This window comes from Tenrec ecaudatus, chromosome 4, assembly GCF_050624435.1.
Source record: "Tenrec ecaudatus isolate mTenEca1 chromosome 4, mTenEca1.hap1, whole genome shotgun sequence".
Lineage (NCBI taxonomy): Eukaryota > Metazoa > Chordata > Mammalia > Afrosoricida > Tenrecidae > Tenrec > Tenrec ecaudatus.
The window spans coordinates 26436764-26454355 of NC_134533.1; the positions used below are offsets into that span (position 1 = coordinate 26436764).

Consider the following 17592-nt stretch of genomic DNA (forward strand, 5'->3'; position numbering starts at 1 on the left):
CCTCCTTTGGCTGAGTCGTCACGTCCTTAAACCAAACTGGTGACGAGGCCATGGGTTGTGAGGAAGAATTTATTGGAACTATATCCGGGAAACAAGGACCAAGATTTGGCCCGGGAGAGGCATAAGGGAGGAGATGATGGTAGGTCCCCCAGGATGGGCTAGAGAGAGACTTGCGGGAATCCCATCCGAGCTGCTGCACCAGTGCGGGATTTTTCGTTAATTCCCTCCATTGTGGCTGCTATGTCCTTAATGAGAAACACAAGTTTACTTCTAAGCAGGCCGTGAGGCAGGCAGAAAGCTGAAACCTGGAAATCAGCAGACACAGGGCGGCACACAGCACTTTTGACTGAAATTAAGCCACATCCAAAACATAGGGCGAAGATTCCCAGTAGCTTCCGCAGCAGGCAGCCAGGCAGGGCCCTCCCCAGGCACCGGACGGCTGCCCTCTGGACTCGTCAGGGGCCCCAGATCCGCGTGCTCATTTCAATAACGCAAGAAAATAAACATGGGGCTTATTTATAGCTCAGGAAAGGGACTGGGGCAAAAGAACCGCTCACTTGGTAATCCACCCTGACGGGGCCAGATAGGATCCAGACTCCGGGGGCTCTCTCCTAACGGGGTGAGCAGAAATAGGGCCGGAAGAGGGCTGGCTGCCAGCACACCAGGACAGGCTGGTCAGGGCCTGGCAAAGAGGAGGGGAAGAGAGCTGACCCACGGAGACTAAGTGACTAAGTCCTTAGTGGGCAGAACGAAGTGGGCGTGGCCTCCCTCAAGGCCACTCATTAGCTGCAGTCTCCGATTGACCCTGGAGGGCAGTGGGGAGCTGCCTCTGTGAGTTTCTAAGACCGTAGAGCGGCCATAGACCAGCAGAAAGCCCCGTCTTTCTTCCGAGGAGCGGCTGGAGTTGGGAGAAAAACTATGTGCTTAGAGTCCCAAGCTGCCGATGGGCTCCCATCCCTCTAGAGGCCACGAACTACCAATGAACTTGAGCTCCTTGAGAACAAGCCCGCCTCTCTCTGCTGGGCCTAGCGGGGTGCCTGAGAAGGAGGCACTTGGCATAAGCGAAGGACTGAACACACGCTGTGGTCTCAGGAACCCGGCAGCTCCTGGACCAGCAGCTGGTTGGTTTTCAGCAAACCCAGAAATGCCTGGAGTTTATTCTTGGGTATTTGCTATAGTAGCTAACGATGTTCGCAGCTATAAATAAAAGCCCAACTAGATGCATTCTGAAGATGCACGCTCTAGACAGAAGCAGGGGCTGGCTGGCAGCTTTGGTCGAAGACACATGTGCTCCAGTCCCTGCTCGGTCTGCAGCCCCACTCCCGGCGCTCCTCCGGAGAGCTTGCAGGCAGCATGGAGCTTGCTGAGGAAGCCTCTGGAACACAGAGTGGCTGGCACCGTTGGAGAGCCACCTGCAGCCTTCCCGTCCCTTGTTTCCTGCTGGTCAGTTGTCCTGCCTTGAGGAGTGGGCCAGAGGCACCAGGCACACGGTCAGTTGCGAGCAGGGACTGGAAAGGTTGGCCTGAGACCTAAAAGGCCAGACGGAGTGCGAGGCTGTGCGCGTGAGAAAAGTTAGGAGGGATCCTCCCGGCCCCTCCTCTGCCAGGAAAAGTATGGGTCAGGAGACGTGATGTGGGGCGAGAATATCACGGCCTAAAGCTAGTCCTGATCTTACCCATTAGTAGAAAGTGGGGGTGGACTATGCCAGGCCATGGCCTAGCATGCGAGTCCCAGCACTCAGAACTCCGGGTGGTTGAGGTTGGGAGGTGGGGTGGGCTCCACAGGTTTCAGGGCTCCAGGCCCTGCCAGGAAAGTCTTTATGGATGAGAGAGGCCGCTAACATGGTTAGCATCCTGCCGGAACGGCTCAGGAAACAGCCCCAAGAGGCTTGGGGCCAGGTTAGCAACCCCTGCCCCTGTCCCTGCCAGAGCTGCGGTGGGTGCTCTTGCTCCAACAGATTACCTGGGCCAAGAGAAACAGAGGAGGCAGCCTCCCCCAAAGAAGCCACTGACCCCAAAGCAAAGGTAACCGCCCAGGCTCAGGATGGGCGGCTTATGGGAAACTTCCAGCACCTTCCCACTGGGGGCGGGGAGTGGGGCTGGGGTGGGGGTGGGGCTGTGTCAGGACCCAGAGCTCCACCACTTCCCCAGCCTGGCCCCTGCTTCATCTACCTCTTGATTCTACCCAGGCTGAGGACCATTCAAGGTTCTTAGGAGTTTAATGCCGTCATTCTTTCTTCAGAACGTGTAGCTAGACGTTTGTTATCTTTCAAAGATGAGGACACTCTGGTCTCCTTGTTAGGAGCCCTGCTGGTGTAGTGGTTATGAGTTGAGCCTTAACCGCGAGGTCAGCAGTTCGAAACCAGCAGCTGCTTGTGGAGAACAATGAGCCTTTCTATTCTCATAGAGTTTAGAGTCACAGTCGCTATGAGTTGGAACTGACTATGAGTTGGGCTTTTTTGGGGGTCTCCTCAAAGGTGTGGTGCGGTCAGGGCCACTCTTGCAGTCAACGAGGGTGAAGGCCAGCAGGCCTGCCAGCTCAGATCAGCAGGAGCGCAGGCAGCTTCGGCAGAGGCGGGGGGGGGGGGGGGCCTCAGAGCTGAGACCTTGGCAATACCCAGCAAGAAGAGACAGTACCGCCTCACGGGCAGGAAAGAACCGGAGATTCCCACCTGGATTTCCCCCTAACAGAAGCCTCCGGCCTAAGCATGTGTGAGCCTTGGTAAGGTAAAAACGTGAAAAACTATAGCTGTTTCGAGGCAAAAAAAAAAAAAATTTCCGACCCTGACATTCCAAGTGGGGTGAAGGCAGTGTCCCCAGGGACACACTTGGGGGGCAGGGCCAGCTCAGGGTATCTTCTCTCCAGGCCCCTTAGACACACTTTCTTGAAAAAGCATCCTCAATCTAAAGCCAGCTGTTGTCTGCTGTAGGCCCAAACAGGACAATTTCATTAGCATGGTTTTGCTTCTGAATCCAGGCTCCTGGGAAGCCCCAGGGCAGATGAGCCCACGCTAAGCTGTTGGGAGGCCTGGGAGGCCAGGCTGTAAGCAGCTCAGAGACGCATGGAGGAGGAGCCAACCTCCCTGGCCCCTGGGAATCCATGAAGCATCAGCATGTGGCACCTGCCTGACCTGCTTTCTACCTGTGACCTGCAGCACCTGTCTGGCTGGACTCACAGCTTCCCAAGGTGGACGATACTGCCCCTGGGGGCGGGGGTAGTGCTGGCATGATCCAGGAGGCCTGCAAACGCGGGCCCCTACACAAAGTTAGACTTGGAGTAAGGAAGACTGACGAAGAATCGAGGCCTTTGAATTAAGGTGCTGGCGAAAAATTACGGATGGACTGCCAAAAGAACAAACAAATCTGTCCTGGCAGAAGAACAGCCAGGTGCCCCTTGGGAGTGAGGATGGGAAGACTTCCCTCAGTACTTTGGAGAGACCAGTCCCTGCAGGACATCATGCTTGGAGGGGCAGCAGCAAAGAGGAAGGGCTGCTACAAGACGCACTGACCCAGAGGCTGCTCCCAGAGGCTCAGGCCTAAGAACAAGTGTAAGGACGGGCAGGTGGTGCTCCCTTCTGCGGCACTAGGACGGAGTTGCTAGGGGCTGGAACTGGCTCAACTGCACAACTAACAACGCAAACCTCCACGGTGTGTGTGTGTGTGTGTGTGTGTGTGTGTGTGTGTGTGTGTGTGTGTGTGTGTGTGTGTGTGAGAGAGAGAGAGAGAGAGAGAGAGATGCTTGAAGTCAATGTTTTAATGGCCCGAGAAGCCCAATGACCCCTGAGGGGGAGATACACACGGTTCCCAGGGGCTCCCAGGATCTCCGATTAGAGCTCCCTCTTCTAAAACCCACATCAGATAGAGCTTTAAAAACAGAAACAAAGAAAGAGGGAGGGAGGAGGGCTGGCCCACTGAGTGACACCCAGGGCCAAGGGCACCACAATGAGGGTCACAGAACCACGGCTCAAAACCAGTTCAAACCGTTTTGGTCAGAACAGACCCAGACCACACAATGTGCAGGTACCCAGGTGCTAAGGGGATGGGAGAACCTGTGGGTGGAGGCCCTGGAACAGGACTGATAATCGGGAGGTGGGGGGAACTCTTTCAGACCCCCGAGGAAATGGGAGTCTGAATGAGGTTGGCGGAGAGGGGCGCATGTTCAAAGGTCTTGGTCAACCACCATCTTTAAGCTGGGTGCCGTTGTTACTATGTAACATACACGCTGCCCGTATTTGTCCAGGAAGGAGATTACATTTCTGGCACGGGAATGGCCCCTAATTCCACCCCATTCTGCACAGTGCTCCAGTACACAGCCGTTGCACAAAGTTGGGTCTGTTGGGGTGGCTTCATTGCCCAGGAAGGCCTGGTGTGGGGACCTGCACACCACACACACACAACACATGAGCACCAAACTCAAACTCAACCCACTGTGCATCCGACCCACGGCAACCCTGTGCGGGGTTTCCGAGCCTGGAAGTCATTAAGGGAGCAGACAGCCTCATCTTTTCTCAAGTGGCTGGGGGGTGGGGTGTGTGTGAACCGCCAACCTTATGGTTAGCAGTCTGATGTCTGACCAACAGCGCCAGCCCCCAGGACCCCTTTCCTGTTGGCTCCGACCTTGGTTGTTAGCAGGGATTCACATGCGAGGCCCTCCCTCTTCACCTGCTGCACATCATAGGACACGAGCCAGGGGGCCCTCAGGAGACCCCAGCACTCCCTATTGCTGTCGGCTCTTGGTATCTGCAGAACAAAACATGCTGTCTTGGTTTCTAGCATACCATCCTAATGCTACCAAGGTGGGGCCAAAGGGCGACCCCACCTCCGAGTGGCTGGGATGTAAGGGTCCAAATCCAAAGTCTTTGTAAGCACCTGCATCTGTGGCTACACTACGCTGACCCAGCCCGAGCTTCAGGATCTGCCTCTGCGGAAGGAGGGAAATCTACGACCTCCCATCCCTTTTGGCTCCAACCTCAACGCTTCCTCTCCCTCCAGCAGAAAGAGGACTCGCCAACAACGTCCACCTGCCAGTCCTCCACTGTGGAGTCTCCTGAGACCTCCCCCGTTGGGTGGGGCGGAGTTCGAAGTGGCTCGGGTTGCAGGCCAGTGGAACCCGCCAGCAGCACGGCCACAGCGCACCTTCCTGTCGCTCAGCAGAGTGGGTGGGGTCTCCGTGCCTTCAACTGGCACACAACCCGGCTCCAGTAATTATATCCACATTCTAAGCAAATAGTTATGTATTTCTGAGTTCTGGGGACATATGTTATGGCTAAAGCCCAAACTGTGGCTAATCTTAATATTAGAGCCAGATAAATCTGTTTCGGATCCAGAACACCCAGCATTTTCCAGAGTCGATGGGTTCATCCGCTGGGCTCCGAGAGGTACAATCCACACATGTGCAGTCTCACTGCGGGCTGACACGTAACCATCTAAATAGACCAGCCACCGTGGCCAGGCGCAGTTAGCGTTTGCCAGAACCGCCCTCGCGAAGGTCAGTTTACACCAGAGGAGGAGGGATGGTCTGGCACCCACTTGAAGTAGGGATCAGGGCTCTGGCAGCTTGTACCACGTGGTCCAAGCCAGAGGGACCCTGTGGATTGCAACTAGTGGCCCTGTGCTTTCCCGGGAAAGTACCCGAACAACATAGGCTACATCCAATCAGGACGAGAACGGATTTCTTGGGAGGGTTTGGGAGCCGAGGCTCCCAGGCAGTTTTGAAATTTGAGGACTTTGCTGAGGTTGGTGCACCTGCCTGCGAGTCCTTCTGACTCCGTGTAACCCTGGCCAATGATGACGTGACATTACAGAAGCAAAGAGAGAGGAGCCCTATGGCTGCGGACGGCCAGTGCCCCAGACATAAGAGAAAAGGGATAAGCAATCAGTTTAATTGTATCAAAAAGCCAACCCAAAGAGGAATAGTTCATGGAACTTAAAGGATCCCAACTCAAGAGTCGATTCTGCTCCTCTGCACCAGTTCATCACCTGAGTCCCGGGCGGGCATCAAACCCACTGCCAGGTCTGCCTACTGCACCATGCTCTGGGCTCGGCGTGGCTTCGAACCAACTCAGACCGAGGTGATCACTCAGGACGTTTCCCTCATGTCTAACATGGTCCACTAGCTTCCTCTTCTCCGGCCGTCTTACAGTCAATGAGCTTTCTTTCCAGAAGGTTCTCCCAGGTCTGGAAAGGAAGAGTGTCTGAGTCGGGCTGACATCCATGCCGGGCTTCCCCGTGGCATTTCTGGAGAGAACTCCTGGGAGAGCCGAAGGAACGATGGGTGCTTAGGGCATCTTCCCAGGTTCCCGTTCTTGATAACGATCTAAGGCCCTACCCCAACGTGCCCCAACACAAGGCGGGCGCTCACCGCGGCGCATGTGCACGCTCAGACATCGGCCGGGGCCTGGTTCATAAGCTGCCGATGTTGGGGAAGCTCTTGAGCTTCTCAGGAAAGTCGTCCTTGTACAGGACGGGGTCTGCGCGGTGCTCCACCACCTTGAGGGGCATGGTCCCGAAGACGGAAGCGAACTTGTTGATGCACTCGGACCTGAGGCGGGGGAGAGCAGAAAAGGGGAACACGTTTCAGAGGCTGACAGACAGCAGTGAAATACCTGGGGTTCAATACCCACAAAGGACACGCAGGGCCCTGCCTGCTCCTCAGTTCTTGAGGAGGGACTTTGGGTGTCTGGCTGTACCTTCGGGGTGGGGGATGGGTAGGAGGAAGTGAACAGGGGTTGTGGTTTAAAGGTCAGACTCTCTCCCCCTCAGATTACAGTCCTCTCTGGGCTCCACAGGAGCAAGGCCTCCCACCGAGGAGGGTTAGCTGCCAGGAGGCCTGAGCCTGTCTCCATGAGCTCTTCAGGCTAGGGGGAACAAAGCCACTTGGGTGGGAGCGCCAGCTCACTTTAGTTTCTGAGGCAGGTGGGAGGGAGGGAGGCACCTGGACCTGAGGCAGGAGGCGGCAGAAGTTGGTGGGGGGCGTGGAGTGACCCCAAAGGGGGACACGACGCCTCATGCATGCAGCCCAGGGCCTAGAGTGGAGCGGCACGCTCTCTGGGGGTGATGGGTCAGCTTCCACACACTCTCTGTGATGGAAGTTCCAGCCTCGGCGTGTCTTCACCATTCAGCCACTCCCTGGTTAGAACCAGCAGCAACAGGAAACAACTCAGGCACTGCCGTTTGAGGGAAGAGGCCGGTTTTCCTCACCTGCCTCCAGTCCCTCCTCCCGCCAGGACGCCGCCTCTCTGCCACTGAGTCTGCTCCGATTCCCAGCGAACCTCCTAGGCAGGGAGGGCTGCTCCTTTGGCTTTCTGCGACTCTCCATTGTTACCAAACAGACAGCTTCAGCTTCTTCCAGAGGAACGGCTGGTGGGTTTGAACCACTGACTCTGAGGGGAGCAGCTCAACCCAGAGTCCCCTACGCCCCCAGGGCTCCTCCTGGCAGGGGAGCGTGGCCCCTGGGCGAGCAGAACAATGGCCCCTCTGTAACTGCATGCCAGCAGGGCACGGGCAAGACAAGGAGCCACGGGGGCTCAGGCCGGCTGGACTTGCTGCTGCCCCTGGCTAGCCCAGGTCTAGAGAGTAGCCCCGCACACACAGCCTGCACTGGCGAAGCTGCTGGCCCACTCTGCATGGGCACAGCACAGCTCCGGACTCGCTCTTCACCGGGAGAGCAGCTCGGGGCAGATCCTGAGTCCAGCTGGCTGCTCAGGGCGCTTCCAGTCGCCCCGTCAACACGGGTGTCCCAGTCAAACAGGGACGTCCTCAGAGATGGGAGATTCTGACCCAGACTCTCTGGACTTCTGAATGGTCGGGAAGGCCTGCCCTCCTGTCAAGACACACCTTTACCTACTCTATCCAAGTGCTTCTGGCCAGTTCTAGGGCGGCTGGGAAGGAAAGCCATGTTGCTAGGCTCTCAGGCATTATCTCCGAGACTGGCCCGGGTTCTTTTTCTCCCGCCAACGCTTGCCCATCTGCCATACTGCCCTGTCCTTGATGAAACGAATGATCAGAATTGACAGTTACAAACTCTTCTGGTTCTGGAAGAGCTGACCCCGGGCAGTAAAACTACCACCGAACACAATGGAAATGCTGAACCCCAGACCCATAAACGTAGGAGCAAGTAAGCAAGCCCGTTGAACCACAACACCCTGCACAAGGATTCTTTTTGGCTTACTGACTGGTTAGGTTTTCACTGTCTTGTGCAAAATGTGTGTTCTGCAAAGGAAACTACTCCACAACGACCCGTCCACCTCTCAGTCTCACCCCAACCCCCGAAACCAAACCCATTCTGCTTGCGTCCACACTAGCCACCAGTGAGCCCACGAGTCAGAGCAGACCCGAGCGACCTGTCTTCTCGGCTGCCCTGGTGGCAGAAGCAGGCCTGCCTTCCATGGCATTGCTGGGAGGCTTGTACTAACCACCTCCAGGCTGCTGTTGTCAGGTGCCATCAGTCGGCTCTGACCCATAGCGACTGGCAGTTATATAATCTGTCAACTTGCGAAGGAGTGGAGTCTAGCTGTCAATCAGGTCACAGCCAATGAGGCCTCTGTGTGGGCATGGCCTTCTCCTGAGGATTCTGGGAACTCGTGTCTTCCTCCCTTGAGGTGGGACATACACGGATTCTCTGCTTGACATTCCTGTTGAGAATCCACATGGAGCTATGATGATGGAGCCAGAGTCCTGGTGTTGGAGGAGCCACGTGGAAACCCACACCAGCGCTGAGATGCTTCCACCACCACTGGATCCGCAAGACTTTCAACCCACTGGCCTGTGACCTTCCTGCACTCAGCACCATTGATGCGCTGCATGAGTTTGAAGAGGAATTTACAAACTGGGATCAGATATATGGCTAATATCGGGCTTATGGACTTGTTCTGGACTGGGTTGGGATGTTTTCTTGATATACCATTACTCTTTATATAAAATAAAGCTTTCTTATACACGAGTCTCCCTGATTTGTTTCCCTAGTCGTCCCCAGACTAACACAGGGACCCTAAGCACAGCAGAACGAAACACCGCACGGTCCTGTGCCATCCTCACAATTGTTCTGATGCCCACTGTCCAGTCCTTTGTATTCAGCTGAGCGCAAGCCATTCCCACCACCTGGGGACCTGATCAATCTACCCAAGAAGGCTTATGCCATGCACCTTGCTCCCTCCCAATCTAGCTCTTTCCCAGGGATGCGGTGTCTAATCCAAATGGCCTTCCTCTTGTTTCTAAGTGATTCCAAGATTTTTCCCTTCCAGTTGTTCTGCAATTTCTCCAAGGGACCGACTACCTCTTCCTCACAGACACTGACTATGGGACCTTTTGGCTCCATTGGGCCATGGAATTATGGTTTCCAAGCACCAATGACATTTGGCCCAAAGACCTCTGCCCAGTCCGCATGTCCTGGCTCACGCTGGCCTTGGGGCACCGAGGTTCCTGCTTCTCCATTCATCTTTGTTTCCCATGAGTCATTCCACTTCTCAAGAGTGTCCTTCAGGTCTCAGTTGATAGCTCTCCTTGGGCAACTAACTCATGGATAGCTTTGTTTTACACTTCTTTCTAAAGTTCTAGTCTAACTGCCTCCCCAGTATCTCAATCTGTATCTACTCCGAGGGCAAGCCCCCCAAATCACCTACCAACTGTGCTCCAACTCTACCCCTGAGGAAGATCTCCTGTTTCCATGACTTACACTGTTTTAGGTGCAACCACTGAAAGCAGCGGGGACCGCTCATAGAACAAACAATTCTGAATTGGGAGCCGGCCTGCTCCTCAGAAGTAAAAATGGTACGACTTCGTCTCGTGTACTGGGGACACATTGCCAGGGGAAACCGGTCCCTGGGGAGGGATATCGTGCTTGCTAACGCTGCAGCGCAGCAAAGGAGAGGAAGACCTTTGACAAGACGACTGACACAGTGCTGCCCTGACGGCCTCAATCTCAAGCACACGTGCGAGGAGGGCATGGGGCTGGGCAGTGCTCTGGTCTGTTGTACGTGGGTCTCCACGGGTGGGGCCCCGCTCGATGTCACCTAACGAAGACTGGTGCCCCTGCTCACCCCACCCTTTCAGCAGTTAGTGGTCCTCCTGACTGTGTAACTCAACTGTGGAAGGGCGCCCGCCGCCTACCACTCCTCTGGGCTCCGAATCCAAGCGGACTCTTCCCCGTAACTCCTCCCAGGGGCCCAGGCAGCGCTGCACTCTCGCACATCTCCTCGGGGACAGGAGTCCTCGCCGGCCCACGTTCGGCGCAGGTGGAAAGCCCTCACATCGATGTCTGCTGACGTCCAGCACGCCACCCAGCTCAGCTCAAAGCAGTCCTTGAGCGTTCCCCCATCCGACCCCCTTCTGCAGTTAACCAGACCCGGGAGGGAAAAGGTCAAGCTCCGTGAGGATGGGTTCCAGGCCCTTTGCAGCCCCGTGACGACAAGCCAGAAAGCCAAATTTGCACAGCCCAGTTGGGCTTCTTGTTGTTGGGTGGTGAGTCAATTCCCCATCACAGCGGCCCCACAGGGCAGAGTCCAAGAGCCCCACAGGGTTTCCAAGTGTGACCCGGTCTTTCTCCAAGGAGCCCTTGGGGGGCTGGAAGCACACAGCCCTTGGGGTCCGGCTGAGTTCTAGCCCCCTGTGCCACTATCGCACTCACTGACTGGGCCTGTCTGCCTACCGCTCCCCCGCCTGTGGTCTCTTGTCCAGAATTCCACCAGCTGGGTGTCTCGTGACTTCGAGGGCTCGCTTCCGGTGCCACTTCTTTCACAAACACACGTTCTTGATCTTCAAGCCAGCAAAGAGATACGACACTTTGAACTGCCCTCGCAGTACTCAGCACATGTAGCTCTGGGTTATATTAATCTGTAAGACCCATTGCCATTCAGTCAAGCCTGACTCACAGAGATCCTCGGGACAGGGTCAAAGGGCTCTGAAGTGCCCACCTTTTGATTAACGGATGAGTGCTTAGCCTCTGTGTCACCAGGGCTCCTTCAGCAATGCAAGGAATGTGCGTGCGTGTACCTCCACGCACACGTCGTGTGCACATGCACAGAGAGGCATCGAGTTGGTGTGCATACATACATGTATATGCGTCGAGTTGACTCACTGGCAGTAAGTTTGGTTTTATGTACACATGTATATATACACGCGAAAAGGCTTCAAAAAGTTTGTGGAAAAATGAAATGAAAATGGAATTTTTGCACAAACTTTAAGAAGCTCACACACACACACACTCTCTCTCTCTCTCTCTCCTTGTGTGTTCAATGCTCCACTACTACACCCCATCAAGAGGCATCTCAGAAGACCGGCATACATACACACACACACCACCCATCCCCTCCCACCCCCCCATCATGAGACATCTCAGATGACTGGCATACACACATCAAGAGGCATCTTAGAAGACCGGCACAAACACACACACACACACACACACACACACACACACACACACTCCTTGCGTGTTAAATGCTCCACTACTACACCCCATCGAGAGGCATCTCAGAAGACCGGCCTGGTGACCTGCTCCTGAGAGGTCACAGGCTTGAGAATCTTCCGGGACTCTCCTCTGTACACAGGGCTCCCGAGAGACGACAGCAAGGAACAACATGATTAGCTTTTTGAGGCCACAGGAGTGTCTTTGAACCTCCGTTTCTACATCTGTAAAATTGGGGCAATACGCTGATTCACACCTGCCTCCCTACCTCCTTAGTGATTCTCCTCAGCTGCGTGACACTAACCCCTAACGTACAGTTCTCTCACTGCACCCAGGCCTTTATACGTGGTGATCTCCTGGCGGCAGAGCAGAGAGTTTCGCCTTTCCATGAAGGTATCCACTCTTCTCCCCACTCTGCCAAAGGGCGCTGGCAGCTAAGTGTTGAGGTTCAAACCCGCCAGGCACTCTGCAGGAGAACAATGAGGCTCCCCTGCTCCTGTGAAGGTGGATGGCCTTGGTCACCCTAGAGAGGGGACGGGCTCCCTGTCCCGGACCATACAATCCCACCATTGTATCTTAGCCTAACGAACCCCTAGAGGTTCTGCGGGGCGTGAACCGTTAACATGCTCAGCTGTTCACCCAAAGGATGGAGGCTGAAGTCCACCCGGAGGTGCCTCGGCAGAAAGGCCCGGTGATCTACTTACAAATCGCAGCCACTGAACAGCCGATGGAGCACGGTTCTACGCTGGCATGTATGGGGTCTCACCAGGCACAATCAGCCCCATGACTACTGGTACTCAGTCACCATGGAGCTTAGCCCAGGAACCCTCCCCAAACACAGTGAATGGGAAGTTAAAGTAACAACGTCAGGTCCTCCCACTCGACGCCGGGGAGCTTCCTGAGGGAGACATGACCGCGCACGCTCCTGCCTGGGAACGTGAGATGCTTATGACAGCAAGGGAAAATTCTCTCCAGAATCACAATCTATCCTTTCACGTAGAGAGTTAGACATGTACAAAGAAGATACACAGATCGTTTCAACGACAGGAAGGCATGAAATGTTATGGAAGAGCCTGGGCCAGCTGACCCACTCTCTGCACCCAAGTCCTCCAAGCTGCCGGGCCTGAAGGGTGTCAACGCGGCTGACAGGTTTCCGAAATGAAGGCTGCAAAGGGATGCAGGTGTGGCCTGGGGAAGCCGAAACTGGAGAGCTCCCGCTACTATGACCACCACATTCTCTGACTCCGTGCGGTCCCGGGCTGCTACAGGCTCTCCCTGGGCTGTGAATGCTAGATTCTCAGACTGCTCGCTCCCACTTGTCCTTCAATGTGATGCAAAGGTGTCCTCAAGGTGAAACAATCCAATCAAATCCCTGCTTGCAACACATTCTTCACCACAATCACCTCCACTTGCTGCAGCTGCCCCTTTAGTTCACGGACAGGGCGGGCCGGCTTTTCTGCCCTGTAGCACCGTGACCCAAATTCACCGTCATGGAGCCCGGCCTGACTCATGGTGACCCTACAGGGCAGGGAGAGCTGTCCCCGACTATTTCCAAGACTGCACCTCTTAAACGGAGCAGAAAGTCTCGTCTTTCTGCCAGAGGGGCTGGTGGGTTTGCATGGCTGAGGCTGCAATCGCGGCCCCAGGTATAACCCACGGGGCCACTTTACTGGTGTCAAGTCCGGTTAAATAAGAACCACGTGCACCGACGAGCTTGCCAGCTATGTTTTCGACGCCCCAGATGGCAGAGCGCTGTCTTGGGTAGGGGCGGGGCTGCCTTTGGACTGAGAGGACTTGATGGCCGTGCTTAGAAGCTCTGGAGAATTCATATTCACACAGGCTTATCACGGTCTCAGGAGAAGCCCACGCACGCCAAAGGTGCGCTTGTTGCACAGACACGTGACCAGCCGCTCAGACGTGTACCCCGCTCTCTTTTCAAGCCTGGTTCGGGCAGGTGTTGGCACTGCCAACAAAGGCAATTTGGCTCTGCGAGTTCAATTTAGTTATTCCCAAGCACGTGCCTCCTCTTCCACGGGCACAGTACCCTTATAGCCAGCCCAGGCTTTCCACAGGCGGGACCGGCTTCCACTCCCAAGCCTGTCGATGGTGAACTAACTGTCCACACGGAGACGTTGCCTTATGCAGCTTGGGGCCAGCTATGTATTTTAAGACCCTTCCAGCCATTACGAATGGAGAGAGCAGCATTCCAAATGAATTCTGTGGGTGACCTGGGCTTGAACTGACCCAATTCCCACAGTGCGAAGAAGAGGTGACTGTGACTACCAGCTGCTGTGCTCACTTCTCCCGCCTCGAGCCTTCAAGAGGCTGCGCAGGAAGTGGGGATCAGAGACGGGCCGACTGCCGGCCTCTCGGGGGCTCGCTCACCTCTCCACCATGTGTGTCTGGTCCAGCGAAAGCCCGTCGATGGCTGTGCACTCGGGGCACTTGAATTTCTTGCGGGGGGTCACCTGCCAGGGAAGCACAGAAACAGGCCCGTCAGTGTCGAGGGCGGCGGCGGGCTGGTGACGTGGCGCTGCCCGTTTTCTGCTATATGCCGAGGCGCTCGCTCGCTCTACATGAGCGCACACACACACACACACATGCACGCACGCGCACACACACACCTCGCCAGCCCCCCATTCAATTCCGACTGCCTCGGCCAACGGCAGAACTCACAAGGGCCCAATAAAACAGGCTTGGCGGGCTTTCGCCTTCTGTAACTGGAAAGAAGTGGTGATGACAAGCTCCTTAATTCCTGTTTAATGACTGTTTTCTCACTGCCAAGGTCCTTGTATAAACACCATTTGTTCTTGCAGCCATAAGGGCGATGAAATACAGCTTCCCATAACTTTCACCGTGACCTCCGTTCCAGCGGGCGCTCTTTCCCCTTCCTTCAGGCAGCCCACGGCAAAGGCTACGGGCTTCCCGGGGCTCTGGGAGCCGCAGGGAGATTCTGTAGTTCCCCTCGAGACAGGAAAGAAGCCAGCCGTCCTCTGAGTCCTTGGCCCTTACTGCCTGCCCTCCCCGCAGACCGTGGACTTGTATAGACTTCCCAAGCAAACCTAGGCAGGGCTGTGGTCCCAGCCCAGGGGAGGCAGGGGCACAGAGAGGGCTGGAAGGCAAAGACAGCTGAGTAACTGGGGCCGGCTGCGAAGCCTGTGTCCAGAGGCAACAGGAGGCAGAAACGCGGCCAGAAAGAAGATGTGGGGACAAGGGCAGGGCCTTCAAAAGGAGCCTGGCCATCTCCATCCCAGCCAGTCAGCGGTCCCTGCATTAGGGATGGAGGTTAGGCCCAGCCAGTGCGGACAGGGAGTGTCCCTCTTCCCAGGTCACTGGCGTGCTCGGGCTGCTCCTGCCAGTCAGTGCTGTGAGCCATCAGCAGGAAATGCCAGCCCCGCTTCCAGCCTGAGCTCCAGGAGCCTGGCCTAGAAGCTGTGCCCATTTTCACCACATTCAGGGAATTCTAATCTGGAAGGGAGAAAAAGGGTGGGGTGGGGGTGTTTGCATGTTAAGCTGATTTTACTCACAAAAAGAAATGCACATTCTCTATATAGCTGGGGGTTGTTTCCAAATCTACCGCCATGCAGCTGATTCCCACCCGTGTGGACCCTGTGGGAATGCAGGGTTCAGGGCTGTCAACCTTTTGCGGAGCAGACAGCTTCATCTTGTAGCCATGGAGTGAGTGGTAGGTTTGAACTCCCAACCTTGCAGTCAGCAAGCCAACGCCGAAGCCCTCCAGGGATCCTTCGTACCCAAAGTGGATACAAAGACAATCCTTGTGCACCCTCAGCTTTCACCGTGCTGGGGGAAAGGTGCTTTAAGAAACCATGTTTAGGGGAACTAGCAGGTCGCCAGGATTTGGAATCGACAGCATGGCAGTGAGTCTGCATCTGAGTTTACGATCATGTGACTGTACAAGAGGTCCTGTTCTCTCAACCTCTATTTAAAAACTGACAGGTGGAAATGGAGGCCTTTAGCTAATGGAAACAGATCCCAAATTAAATTTGAGAATCAATTAATTTTACTCTTAAGACACCACTGTGGCTCAACTATCAGTCTTTTTTTTTTAAACTCATTTTATTGGGGGCTTTTATATATGTATTATGACAGTCCATATATCAATGATACCAAGCAAACTTTCACAGATATTGCTCTCTCTGATTTCAAAACCTTTTCTTTCTTCTTTGGCCCTTTACTATCAGCTCCTCATTATTCCCTCCCTCCCCCATCCTACCACCCTTGTGAAACATTAATATGTAATATATTATTACATACCTTACACCATCCAATCAACTATCAATCTTTTAACAGTTACACTGAGGGTTAAAAACTCTCACTAAAGGAACTTAAAAAAAAGAGACAACATTTAAATTGGCAGCGTCTAGCTTCAATTTTACATCGCGAGAGAATTGATGACTGACGCGTAAAGCAATCAATGGAGCTTGCATTCATCTAGGCCAATACTCCATCTACAGCAGCACCGAGCACAGGCTGAGAGAAAGCACGGGGGTGCTTGAGATCATCCAGCAAGTTCACGGCAGAGCTGGGCCAGGACCCTACCTTGATGACAGCCTTCCCCGTGACGTTGGCCACCAGGAAATTCATCGCAATGTCTTCACAGTTCATATGAGCATCCACCCAATTCTTGATGTCCCCCGGCATTTTGTAGGTGTACAGGTAGTTAAAATACTGTCAGGAGAGACCGGAGGAAGAAATGTTTCAACCGCAGTTCCCTTTGGCTGTGACACAATGGGCCTCCTAGTGTGCACAGAGGCAGGGCCTTTCTGCGGAGATCAATCACCAGGCGCTATCAATGGAGAGGGCAAAGGACGTGCGAGAAGGCTTTTGGCACAGTGGCTGAGCATCGCCACCGTGGCCCCTCTCCGCTCACTGCAGGCAGAGACGGCGCCAGGCAAAGCCTGATTCGTGGACGTGGCCCACAGAAACGTGACAGAGTCTCTTTGGCCGAATCCTTCCTCTAAAGTCACAGCGTTCTGTCCCTGTGTCCCTGCTCCTCTCCACGGCTTCTTAATGGAAACCGACAATACAATAGTGTGCACTGTCGCACAGACAGGGCTTTGAAAAGAAGCAGGGAAGTGAAGCGGCTCTGAACTGGCCGCAACCTCCATGTACAAATCAGGGCGACAGGCGGATCACACACCACACACACACAGGGCCTACTGTCACGAACCTCCCAAACTGCAAACCTCCATTGTTTCAGTTGCCAAAAGTAAAGACTCCCACCTGGGCCTCGGCCCTGAAAGCTACCAGGGCATCAGTGCTGAGCGCACGATGGGCAACCAGGGTGAATCCAGCTAGATTCAAGGGCTGTGCTAACTGGGCGGCTCTCTCCATTCCAGTTCTGTACTACATACACCGTACTACTTAATTGATTAAGCCCCACGCCCCCAGGGAGCACTGTGCCACCCAACTGAGCACCCTACCAGCAAAGGCTCTCCAGCCAAGCACAGCGAAAGCATGTGCTGGCAATTATCAGAAGTACCAAGACGAATAAGTACACAAAAGGGGTTTCAATCCCTCCGCCACCCAGAGGGGCCTCAGAAGAAAGGCCTGGTGACAGACTTCCCAAAAACTGGCCACTGAAAACGCTGTGGAGCAGTCCTCCTCTGACCCCTATGAGGTGGCCGTGTGGCAGAGCAGACTTTGGGGCACCTGGTTTAGCCGTCCAGTGAGGGCTGAGACAGTAAGCTGACCACAGAGGCTGTGTGAAATGACATGCCCGGGAGGGTATAGTAAGGTGGTCAGCCTCCCATTTTGTTGACAGGGGCTGGAAGCGTTCATGGATGATGTTGATGACGACTGTCCAGTATCATTCAGAACCCCCAAAATGGAAAGCGGTTCATACCCTTGGACATCACTAGTTCTACGTGTAGAAATCTATCGTTGAACGTTACAAACTCAGTTACGAGAGCAGTTACTGACCGCGGCATTAAGCCAACAACAAACACCGGAAAGAACTGAAACAGCCAACAGAGGACTGGTCATGCGTAAAAGACACAATTAACTTCAGAAGAAATTACTTGTGAAGGATGCTGACCCTTGCTGGGGACGATGGGAAGCTATCCACTCAGCTCAAGAGCGTGATTCACAACGTGACACATGGCATGCAGAGGAGTGAGTGTATTCACCGCTGGAAAAAGGACACCTCGCCCCCAGCAGTGACCGTGG

At 54.7% G+C, this 17592-nt stretch overlaps 1 protein-coding gene across 2 annotated transcripts in view; it reads right to left on the bottom strand.

Moving 5' to 3' along the window:
• Positions 1 to 5853: 5853 nt before the first annotated feature.
• The window catches only part of EXT2 (exostosin glycosyltransferase 2), a 142224-nt gene continuing 130485 nt past the window's right edge, over positions 5854 to 17592 (bottom strand). Inside the window, exons 12-15 of one of the 2 annotated variants that reach the window (XM_075545850.1) lie at positions 15964 to 16092; positions 13789 to 13871; positions 6361 to 6540; positions 5854 to 6176 (exon numbers count right to left, since the gene is read on the bottom strand). In XM_075545850.1, coding sequence (XP_075401965.1) covers positions 6402 to 6540; positions 13789 to 13871; positions 15964 to 16092 — 351 coding nt within the window. In that variant the 3' untranslated portion in view covers positions 5854 to 6176; positions 6361 to 6401. Of the gene's footprint in view, positions 6541 to 13788; positions 13872 to 15963; positions 16093 to 17592 lie in introns of both variants that reach the window. The other variant, XM_075545851.1, reaches the window with a different exon arrangement.